The following is a 12,713-nucleotide window of genomic DNA, read 5'->3' on the forward strand; positions in this document are numbered from 1 at the left end:
TGGAGTTTCTGCTCCCCCTCTACTCTGCCCTGGTGAGACCACACCTCCAATACTGTATCTAATTTTGGGCCCTCCAATTCAAGAGAGCCAGGGATCTACTGGAGAGAGTCCAGCAGAGAGCTATGAGGATGATTAAGGGACTTGAATATCTGTCCTATGAAGAAAGGATGAGAGAACTGGGGCTGTTTAGTCTTCAGAAGAGAAGGCTAAGGGGATCTTATTTATGTCTACAAACATCTGAGGGGTGGGTATCAAGAGGAAGGAGGCAGTCTCTTTTCGGTGGTGCCCAGTAATAGGATAGGAAAAAATGGGTATAAGGTAGAACATAGGAAGTTCCACCTCAACATGAGGAGAAACTTCTTTACTGTGAGAGTGACAGAGCACTGAAACAGGCTGTCCAGAGGGCTTGTGGAGTCTCCTTCTCTAGAGACTTTCAAAACACGCTTGGATGCGTTCCTGTGTAACCCGCCCTAGGTGGTCCTGGTCTGGCAGAGGGATTGGACTAGAGGTCCCTTCCAAACCCTAACATTCTATGATTCTATGATATTTAATGCATAAAGTCAACAGCAGGCGTGGCATCTTCACTGGGTACATTTTTAGAATAAAAATTTCTCCATCAGAAACTACACTTACTCTCTGTCAGCTATAGCCATTTATCATGCTTCATAAAAAACCAATCCTACATAATCTCAAAGTAGAATTAGCTTGCAGCTCCTTCTCAATATGTAGTTCCTCTGGCAGGAAGACATGACATGACTTGCAGGGAGCAGTTCCCTAACCATAAACATCTGTTGTTATTTCACACCCAGGTCTAGCAGAGGAGACATGGGACTCATGGGAGTCCCACAGCCTTCAAAAGTAGCAAGTAGAGGTGATTTACCCTAATAAGGTACCTGAAGTAGACACTTATTCTTTTAAGCAACAGAATCTCACCTGATTCAACCATCAGATTTTGATTTAACCTCATTAGCAATAACTGAATGTAAACAAACAAACTACTAACTGCAGGAAGAGAGATCATGAAGGAGACTTAACTTTGGTACAGAAAACAATCCCACACTCTAGAGACTGGAAGAAAGAAAGAACTGATACTAAAGGGCAGTAGCTTAGTCCTATTCCCAAGCAGCTGTTTTCTGATAGCATGGAGTTCCATGAAATTCTGTAGTACAAAACTACCTCTTGATTAACGTAATTTCTCAGCATACATATCACTACAGAAACACGAAATGGCATCCTTTCAGAGGCCAGCAATAAAAATAGTTAAGATTCTCATAACCAAGTCAGACTGCATACTAAACACACTACAATATTCACATTTTTACAGATACTTTTTTGTTTCAAGGGACTGCTTATTAGACATGTGCAGACTCAATATGGATTGCATTTCTTTATCACAGATTCCCAACATAATTTCAAATTTAGATTATAGTGAAGTCTTTCACAGGAGGAAGTTAAAAAGATAACAAGCATCTCGAAGTCTCTCATCCTCCATCACAAGGGTAATTTACACTCAAGAACAGGCACATTTTCTGTACAAGTTTCTCTCCAAGGTGCCCAAATGTTATTTTGAAACATCCTACCTCTTGTTCAAATAATCACATTTTTAGATATGAAAGAGAATGAAGAACAAATACCCAGTGACAATTTAAGCTAGCTACACAAATTAAACTAAAATTTATTTGTATCAAAGCAAAGAGAAAGAATTCCTAGAAACCTTCTAACATTGGGAAGCCATGAAAACAGTCCACCAGCATGGTACCCGATTTCCTGAGCAGGACTCTGGCTGTGCTAACCCCATGATGTGAACTAGACATCACTGTAATGGGAGGCAATGGTGGGGATATAAAAGGGACTTTCTTTTCTGGTTTGGAGTTTAATTGTTGAGCCTACATGCAATTACCAGCAATGTCAAGATAACTATTTCCAATTGTCTCCTGCTGAAATCTAAACATAAGCTCTAAAACCTGTCTTCCACGATGTGGACTACGCAAGAAAGAAGCTTAGACTTAGGTTAACTTCATCGCAAATGACAATTTCTCCTGCAAGACAGGACTCTTCAGAAGCTGGGTAAGATCAAACAGTTTATGAGCCTTCTTTATTTTTGTCCTGTGGTCAGGAGAGATTGAGCTTGAAATCTGTTTGTTTGGTCTGCTGTGCTGTTTTAAGCTGCAGTCTCCACAAGCTTTTGGTAGTCTGGGACCTTATACCTTCAGGTGCTTCTTTTCCAGGAGCTCTGGGGTAGCCACAGTGTGTAACACAATGCAGACCAACTTCCCCTTCTACATGTCACCAGTGCTTCACAGATCAAGGCTATGACTTGTAATTGTTTTCAAACTGGGTTGCTTCCCAAGCAGCAAACACGGGGTTTGCTGCAAGGTGTTTATTCCTCACTTACCTCCCGATGGTAACCCTTCCATCAGACAAACTTTATTTTTCTCCCATGCAAATAGGATCAGGAAGTCATGTAGTTATTATGTTGCACAAAACAACTACATGACAAAGATGTCTGTGGGGATAACCGGAAAGTTAACATTTTTTTTTTCAGTGTTTTCTCATTCTTCTACTCAACCTCAAACTGCAATGAGCAAAGCAACTTCTTATGCAGGGGCAGGCAAGACCAGGAAAATGCACAGTGCTGAGGGCTTATTTTTAGATATTTGGTGAAACTCTGAACAGTCAGATATTGCACATATTGCATATTAAAAGACTACAAAGGATCAGCAAATACCACTAGTCAAACAAAACACTATTTCCCAGGACAGTTCAGAGTTAAAAAGCCTGAGTACAGGTGTGGGAACTCTGGGAATTCATGTACTTGTGTGTTCTTAAAGTGTGTGAGTTTAATGTGTTCTTAAGGAGTGTGAGTTTTTAAGAACAGATGCAAAGGCAAAATATTATTGATTCACTTGTGGGATTTTGGAGAGCAACATAAATCTCTAATTCTGCTGGATCTTACGATTCTTTAGGAATAATCAAACACAATTGCAGTTAGCATTTAAACACATACTTAAGTGTAACCCTGAATAAACTCTTCCTTTGAAATAGTTCCTTAGACACTTGACTCCACATGCAGTTTTTGATCCTACTAGCCAGAAGCACATTAAACAGTAAGCCTGTATTTAAATGAAAAGATATGACAGGGATAAAACTATCAGACAACACATGGACAAAATACAAATGTGTGCTTTCTATACCCTTGTATAATCTCTTATTTGTTATCACTGGGCAAACATATCTATATACTCCTTACCTTTAACATTGTGAATTCATATGGCTGATAACCTTTGAAACTTTCATGGATGGCTGCCATCGTGTGTGAAGTTTTTTCCCAAAAATGAAGAAGTGTTGTCTGTAGGGTAGGATAAAATTCCGATGCAATGTTAGCTTTAAAGCCAATCTGCTCTCAGTGCAAATTTCACATCTCCCTTCCAATACTAGGAATATATTCTTACAGTTAAAACATTGCCATGGTAACCTCTTACAAAAACATGCATTAACAGGAAATCTTTCTTTTGGAGGTCAACATTTTCTTTAGATACCTGATATGTTGTTAACACATGAGAAAGGAGGTTGCATCTGCTTGCTCCCAAAAGATCCACTTTTTGACAGACATCAGTCTTCAGTTTGTCAAAGTTGAGCTTTGCATGTCGCACTTGAGCTTGGACCTTCAAACAAAGGGACAATTGTCTATGTAGTGAATTTTATTTTCTTTGCTTTTCTACCCCAGCTTCATGAAAGAGCGAAGTAATACAACTTCTAGGGAAACCAGACAACTGAACTGACTCAATTAAAATCTACATAAAACTGTACCGTCAATCCCACTGATATGGCAGGCTGCTATATACTAAAATATGGCTCTTACGATCTTCTGTGTTAATACTTTCCTAATGTAGTCAAGTGAAGAAATTTTGCTTACTAATCCCTGTTTATAAAATGGATATTATTACTAAGTAATTACTGAAAAGATAATACTTTTAAAACATACTCATTTTGGTATCTCTTTACAGAAATAGCAATTCAAAGCCTGAGTAACAAATTTGGAACAAAAAATTTACTACATAGTAGACAGGTGCACAGGCAGAGACATTTCCATGTATCCATAGTAGGAGACAAATTACACTGACAAACTTTAAAGTAGATCTGCATCTCTCATTGACAATAGAGCACTTCAGTAACTTTGAACTGCTACAAAAATTTCACTCTTTAAAGTTCTTCTAAAATGGAGTGCTTTTCTTGTTTATTGCTATAGGAAAATTATCACCATCCTCTTTCTTAGGAGCAAATAATTTCAGTTTCAAAGTGGTCTAGATATTCTTCTACCACCTGTTAAGTTTATACAACTCTGACTGCTTCACAAGCCACAGATTTGACAGCAATATTGGTATTCTTGTGATCAGGTATCAGGGTAGGAACATGATGTAGGTGTTTCATACTCATGATCCCCCATTTCTGTGACAGCTTTGTACACTAATACTATATAAACAAAAATAAATGTTTATAACAAAATTTATAGACAAAATATACTTTTCTTCCAAGGAAACAGGAAACAATCAAACCACAAAACATGACTTTCCTATAACTTTCACTGTTAAAATGAAATGTTTACACCAAAAAATCTTCACAGTGGAAAAAACCCACTAAATGCAAATTTAATACACTTCCTTTCCTGTGCTTGCCTCAAGAGAGTAAACTGATTTTGTTCAGAATATGCAAACTCAATCAAACAAGACCTGATGGACTTGTATGCTCCTGATCTTCGTAAGTTAATTCAGAACATTGCAGCAAGTGCCTGCACTCCTTGTGTGGTAAGGACAAATATATATACCTTATAAGACAATGCAAAACATTAGTTATCTTCTTTCTAATACTGTTTTTCCAACTCACCTAGTGTATATGACTGCCAACCAGGCAGAAAAAGAGCAAAAATTCTGCATCACAAATTCATCAGATGACCTACTCAGACAAATCGTGGAACTTCTGGGTTGCTTGTTTTGTGGCAACTTTTTTTCACTGATCTAATCAGATTCGCCTAAGTAATATAATAGGGTTGCACATATCATAGGCCTGATAGGTTTAAAAGGAAGAAAGAATAATTCAAAATTTCTGATAAGTACAGCATCTCACACGTGAGATTTTAACTGTAGAAAAAGATGATGCCTAGAGTAGTACTCTACCTTTGAAACATAGTTTTGTGGTTAGAGATGAGGAAGTCTTCCAGAATAACTCCACACAATAAATAAAAAAAATCTTGAGTTCTGCTGATAAAAATTACATCTCAAACTTCTGACCTGTTACAGTGCTCTAACCACAAGGCTACATCATCTTACTGATGACTTGCTTTGGGTTTTTTTTGCATATTTAAGAGCTTCAAACCAAAGAGAGGTGTCAAGAGCTGGAAGAGTTCTTGGGTAGTTAGGAAATGTTTTGGTGAAGCAAAGACTGGTTTGAATTCCCTCAGGAATGAGTGAATTGCTCCCATGGATTCCACTCCTTAGGCAAGCATGACAAATGTTAAGCCATGACATACCACGCAAGGAGCAGCTACTGCCAAGAGACCTCCCTACAAAGTACAGTATTTATGAAAAGCCTTACCCAGTCAGAGCTACACTGGCATGAGCTGAGGTGGCCTCTTAGTTTGGGATACATGACGTACTCTTCACTGCTCCTTTTAGTTTGTGCCTTGTGGAAGCCCAAGCAAGGAGTCACATCCCTAGTGCAATAGTCTCACCAAAACAGCAGGTGGATAAAGAGCTTATGGGCCTTCAAAATTCAGCAGCAATGGAAGAGGATGGGAGCAGCGGCAGGAGGAGTGTGGAAACTTTATCCAGTGCTGGATAAAACATCTTTGTCCTGCATTATGTCCTCAAAGCCTTTATTTGCTTTAGCTGTGAGTGACTTGAGGGCACAGACTCACAACTTCAGTCTAACAAGGAGAATAATGAAGAAAATCATGGGCCTGTGCAACAGGAACTTGTAACTGAAATCCAAACATGAGACTACCTACATCTTTTGTGAGCAGAAATTGCTACAACAAAAAGGTATTTCAGTAAGAGATAGTGTAGGGCTTTGAAAGACCCAGTGAGACTTGAGACTAAACTCTGATCTCAGTTACAGCCATGAAAATGCAGAGAAATTCAACTGATGTCAGTGGCAACGTGTCAAATATAAAGCTGTATTTTACAATGGTGCAGCTGAAATCAGAAACCCTTTCTTATTCAGTATATCATAGCACTAGTGAAAGAACAGCTGTGCCTGTGTAGAATGATATTCCAAGTGAGCAAAGAATGTTAGTTCTGGGTAATATAAATACCCTGCCAGAGATGGTGAGCCACAAGAAAAAAAATACTACTAAATGTAATTATTAATTTCTACAACTGTAAGTCTGCACAAAGACTTCATACAAACAACTGAGATTCGGGTCTACCTCATGTCTCCAACTCCTTTAAATAAAAGAAAAAAAAATCCAGAAAACAAGAAAGCCTGTGAAGTTTGAGCTGTAGTCTTCCTGCATACAGCCTTCAGAGATATTTAGCAAGAAACAATGTCAGCATTTATCTAAACCAAATATGTAACTAGCACATCTTTTAAAAGAGAAAGAGGTGATCCACAACCCAATGTGGAATACAAACCTGTATGTCCGACATGCTGACATGCTCCTAGAGATGATTCAAAATACTTAAAGCTGTTTTACCATATGCCACACATTCTCTCTTGCCAGCCAGGGAAGATGGATACTATGAGAGCTATTAAAGTAAGGGTCCTCGGGTTTTTTTTATACACTGACAGTTTACTGAGCACAAGTACTCCCCACTTTGCAACAGCAGTGTATGGCAGCTGAGAAACAACACCACGTGTTACATCAGCATGAACTTTTTGCCTTTTATGTATGCCAATAAATGCATTTTCAAGTCAAATTATTATTAGACATCTTTTAAGATTACTTGTGGCTTCAGGAATTAGGTATAAAATCTTACTGCTTACAAAGCATAATCTACTTAATACCACAGAAGTTATCAGAATGAACCTTTGGTTTTCTGCTCAAGGGAAAGCTGATATAATACATACTAATCTCCTTTCTCTGCAATTACTCTCTAAGACATAAGAAACAGGACCTCATTGTGGTCCCAGTCCAGCACATTTTTATTCACATATTTAACTTGATTAAAGCTGAACATGCAAAATTTCTTCAAAATCCTAGTCTGGAAAGTACTAGTATTTCACTAAGAGAACTGCACAGATCCAAAAACAACTTGGACATTTTACAATGTCCGAGCTCCTAAACATCTGAAACTGTAGGTGCAAGTTGTGAGGTTCATGCTGTACAAGAAAATCTTTTGGTGCTACTGACATAAAAAAGATTATCACTCTTCATATTTTTTTTTTTCTATGGAACACCCTGGAGCAACTGGCTTTTAATTTCCCTGTGCAAACATCTAAATGCAGTATTTATGAAATAGAATTCTTTAAAGAGAGCACATAAGAAAACATAAATTTGAAAAGCAATATCCTATTAAATTAATAGCTGGTTAAGCTATAAGGTACCAGATAAAACCGAAATAATTTTAAAATCCTGAGGGCTTGTATGTTAGATTCTGGTATGCTTGACTGTGAGGGCAAATATTTGCTAACACAGGTTCCAAAATGCATACTCAAATAGAAAAGTCCCAGTCTTCAAGAGTGCTAACAGAAAATAATAGTGTTCAGATCCAGTTAAAAAACCTTATTCAATATGTTCAATTACTAAAATACATACTTGTCTTGTATTCTCAAGGAATCTTTATGTCCTCAACACTACATCTGTGTTACTAGTTTTTTTTTAGTCTACCATAAAATGCAAAATTTATTTTCAGTAGTAGCCCAATTTCAGAGACAATTCAGCTGGTGAAGCATCATCTCCAAAATTACGTCAGATAAATGCACTAATTAACTTTACATACAGTATATTTTTGCCTCAGCATTTACAACATAGAAGCAGAAACAGATGCTTCCAGTCTAATTTGTCACCCAGCCTCTCACTTACTTGATCTGAAAAGCATGCACAGCTTATATATAGGCTGGAAGGAGGGGGGCAAGTATAACAAGAGGGAAAAATGTTTGTAACATTGCAAACCTTCCTGATGGAGGCTCTGAGTAAACTCTACCTGCAGATGGAACCCGTACAAATCTCTCCATTAAGTAAGTATAGCACCTTCTGACATACCTGATCGTTGTTAAGATAACATGAAAATTAAATGCAAACTGCAATAGGCTGTAGTTGGAGGACAAAGTATTTAGTGCACAGCATATCTTACAGAATTTCTGCATATAGCACAGAAAGTAAAAGCAACTAAATTCTCAGTTCCCACAAAACTGTAATAACTTCATAGCTTGACTGGTGTTATGACAACAAGCACCCATTGCACATTTATGTAAGCATATAGAAACACTTTTGATTATTTTTTTCCTTTTTTTAAAATAAAAAAAATAAAATTAAGATTGGTGCTTGGTAGTCAGAGAACAGAAAAGGTAATGTTTTATACAAAATAATGCCTGTAACTAAACTTTTCCATGTGCAATGTAAGGACTTCCAATGTCTTGCACAGTACTAAACCTGTTTTCAGTCTGCTTTGGTATGTTCTACATTTTGCAGACTGTACTTTGACTCAACTGTTCCCTTGGGTTGGAGTGGTATTTATTACATTCATTAATCTCCACTCCAACAACTTGTAGGAATAACACCTGAAAACAACGGTTAAAGAAGAAGCTTTCTGTCTGCTTCAGCCCTGGTTCTTAACATTTTTATTCATGATCTGATGAGACACACTGATAAAAATTAATTTAAGATGAAATTTAAACTGCAAGAAATGACTAGCTAAAAAGGATAACTACTTGGACAGTATAATAGATCCAAACAGGTCTGACGCCAAGCAGATGTACATCAGATTTGTTGAAGACGTGAAACTATTACTGAGATATGAATTTAGATAATGTAAAGTGCATGACAAGTTTCAATGACATATTTCTTATATTTACAATTTTGGACTTAATTATGATCATCTGCATTTGTACATGCATCCCAAAGAACCTCATCCTGTTAAGCCTGGTCAAGCAAATTTGCAGTCATGTTACAATTCATAGAAAGGAATTAATTACCACTGCTTAAACACCACTTTCCCTGTGAAAAGCAACAAAAGCACCACCTGCCTTTCTATCACAAAAGCTCAGGAACAGAAGTTATGTCTGTGTGAGGAGAGGAAAAACTGCAGGTACACCTGCTCTCCAGGATGCCTTTTTCTTTTCCTACACAAGACCAGCAGAGTTGAGCTGCTACCTATGACTTGTACTCCCAGTCACTACAGCAGTACAAGCAAACAACACTTTGAAATGACTGTTGAAAATATACATATCCTGTGTTGAGGTAGTCAAAATATATCAGTGATTCATGTGGAAAGACAGTAGATAAGTGAAAGCTGAATTAAATGTGTATTAGGCTAGCTGCATTGTGAGATAAAACATTCTGGAAAGGAAACTAGGCAACTTTCTGGTATCCTAAAGTGTAAAAAACTCTCATTATATATGGACTTGATCAAAGCAAATACAAGATACAACACAGTAAAAAGAGTTTTCAGCCACCAAGGACCATTTTTCTACGGGCTGAAGCATTCATGGGGAGAAACAAACTTAATACTCAACTGAAGCACAGTGATATCCAACATAATCCAATGACATGAGTGCCTACTCAAATAATTGCAAATATCTACTAGAAAATTACCTGCCATTACTACCCAGAGATCTTAGATTTAATTGAAGCATCTAATTCACATGTTCAGATTTCTCACTGAAGACTGCAGCATGTTCATGACAGCCCTTAAGTGCATGTAAGCAATAGAGGAAGAGTGCTTAAGTACAGCAAAGGAATAAAAAAAAAAAAGAAAGAAAGAAAAAGAAGGCAAAAGAAAGCAGAAGCAAAGCTGTACCACTCCATAACAGAACATAGAGAAATGCATCTTACTATGGAATAGTAAGCATTGGATAGCAGCATTTCACTGTATTTACTGGGACCAGGAACAATCATAGTTATCTGCCAAACAATTCAATCTGAAACATCAAGTGTCTACAAACAAAGTTGTCATGCGCTGTTAAAAGTGTTTTTTTTTTCCCCTAATCACAATATTTTTTGTTTCTATTCAGAACAACCAAAACTCAATGATTTTAACATGTGTTTTTGCTGTCCTTATACTACAATGAAATGGTCTAGAGAAAAGAAGTAGTAAAAAGTCATGTTAGAACTTTTTAATTTTCAGAGTTTCAAGAGCTTGGAGGGTTGGTTTTTTTTACTGCTTATACTGATTTAATTTAAAAAAATATATAAACATATTGTGACTGGTGTGGATATAAATAGAACTTTTCAATTTAAAACTCCAAGTTTTGTGGGTGGCTTATTTCTCATGGGTAAGGCCATAGGATTTTAAACTCCTCTCTGTCCTCCTCTGGAAGGGCTAATGAAGATGCTATAGGCAGGAGAATGTTTGTGTACCAGGCGAGGAAAGGATCATATGACAGAACTAAATTTCACACAGACACTTTACACTGACACATGATAGCTTTGATACAACACACAGCTGTAAACTAGCCATGTATTTGGCTAGAGAATTTAAGGCCAGAAGAAATCAGTAGATTACCATCTAAAAATATTGCTCCTGCACTTACCCTAAGGCATGTCTTCCAAAAAGACAAGCTGGGTGTGCCTAGCTCAGATGTTGCCATCTATATTGTTACCCTGTGATCTGCTTTAGTGGATGGAGATCTGACCAACACAAACTATTGACTCCAGAATTTGGTTTGTGTAACCCTGAAGGTGCCCAATGCTCTCCACTGGACTGTAAAGGTAGGATGGAGTTGAAGTGCAGGCAACGACACAGATGTCTGAAGTCAGGGGTGATGAATCCTAACCTAATTGATATCCTGGAAAAATACCTATTTTCTTTATTGCTAATAATAACTAAATACTTAATTATGTGCCTTATTTACTATTTGAATTCATCCAGCATGAGATCCCAAGCCATGATCCTTGATAAACTCATGCTGAGTAGACTGAGGAGCCTCAGGAACTTATATACCATGATCTAACCAACTCTCCATCATCTCTTTGACAAACTAGACCTAGAAACGGTCCTGTTCATTCAAGGAGAATGTCATACTAAAGTGTAAAGTGTGTATTGAGGATTGCTGCATTTTTTTTCTGTAACTACAATATAAAATATAAGATGCTATTAGGTACACTGAATTAACTAATCCTATTTTATAATCTTAATAAAGGATTTTTTTCTAAAAGATATTATGCACATATCGTATTTACCAAACAGCCAGGTAGTGGATATGCATTATGACTTCTTTGTGGATTTTCTTCAATAGAATATGAAATTTGCTCTTTGTGTCACATTTATGCCACATTTCCTGTTTAAGTTTTTCAGTACTCAGCCTGTAAAAATTTTACTGCCTTGAACCTGTTGGCTCACACGCCACATAACTCCAGCCTGGCAGTAATGAATAACCCATGGTCAAAACTGCTTACTTCATAACCACTGACAGTCAGCAGATGTAAGCAATTCTCTGACCCCTGTGAAGATAGAAGGTTATGGCTGGCTTGAATATTCCTCCTTTTTTTTCCTCCTAAAAACACAAAAGTTTATTGAACCATCTTCTGCTACATTCAGTGACAGCTATCACAGAAATTGAACCCTACCAAGTGGCTTTGCCTCTCTCCTTTATACAAACACACATTTTTCTTACTCCTTTTTTTTCCCTTACTGCCTCACTTCCTTCCCAGCCCTGTGTTTATTCCTGCTGTTTTATAATGTACCTTTTCCAATTCTCTTGTGTCCCTCTAGTGATGGGGAAAACCGAGAACCTCCTCTCACATTATGCATACAATTTGTATTTTTTTTTTTCACTCTATATATTTCTTCTACCCAAATCCATGTTGGATCTGCAAGAGCAGATCAGTTCAGGCTTAGCAGTAGCAGGGGGGGAGAAATAAATAGCAAGGGAGAACAAAATGTTTTATCAAAGACGTTAATTATTTTCTGTAAAATGAACGGTAGATTAGGATTTTCCTGCCCAGAAGAAAAACAGATGGCTAAGGAGGAGTATGAGGGAGAAGTATGACAGAAGTCCATCAGACCATGCATAGAAAAGCTGGAAAAGACCAGACTGGTCAACACAGGAACCTGAGGGCACTATACCAAATCAGCTGTCTGAACTCAACACAAGGATTGTGGATCTTTACACAGTATCTGCATCCCTAGGGCAGCTCTCCAACCAGTGATCTGTTGTGATGGCCAGAATTTACATTGAATCAAAAGGCCACTCAAAAATTTTAGAGAAAAGACCCAATCTGTTATGTCTTATGATGCCTCCACTAGTCACAGTACTTCAAGAAAATGCCACAGTACTTGCTCTATGCATCTCCCTGGTTGCTAGCACTGGTGACCAACGAAGACAGATGATGCGCAAACAATGGATTTTTGTTTGAACTAATATGTTAACTAATGTGTTCATCCTTAAGAATAAGGTATCCTGAGGCATGTTAGCAGGTCACGGTGGGTTATGCTGTTCTGTGGTCTAAGGCAGCACAGATACATCAAATTAGCTTTTCCAACAAGGTAATAATATCTTTAAAACCTGTGTAACAGCAGATTTTCCACTACCAAAATTCAGAACTTGAGTTATAG

General features: G+C 37.5%; 1 protein-coding gene across 7 annotated transcripts in view; it reads right to left on the minus strand.

Annotated features, from left to right (window-relative positions):
* ICA1 (islet cell autoantigen 1) overlaps positions 1–12,713 on the minus strand; it is a 72,562-nt gene that overhangs the window by 25,367 nt on the left and 34,482 nt on the right. For 6 of the 7 annotated variants that reach the window (XM_051611588.1, XM_051611585.1, XM_051611582.1 and 3 more), the window contains 2 exons: positions 3,540–3,665; positions 3,251–3,349 (listed from right to left, as the gene is read on the minus strand). In XM_051611588.1, the coding sequence (XP_051467548.1) occupies positions 3,251–3,349; positions 3,540–3,665 (225 nt within the window). The remainder of the gene's footprint in view (positions 1–3,250; positions 3,350–3,539; positions 3,666–12,713) is intronic. The other variant, XM_051611587.1, reaches the window with a different exon arrangement.

The sequence above is a fragment of the Apus apus genome, chromosome 2 (assembly GCF_020740795.1).
Source record: "Apus apus isolate bApuApu2 chromosome 2, bApuApu2.pri.cur, whole genome shotgun sequence".
NCBI lineage: Eukaryota > Metazoa > Chordata > Aves > Apodiformes > Apodidae > Apus > Apus apus.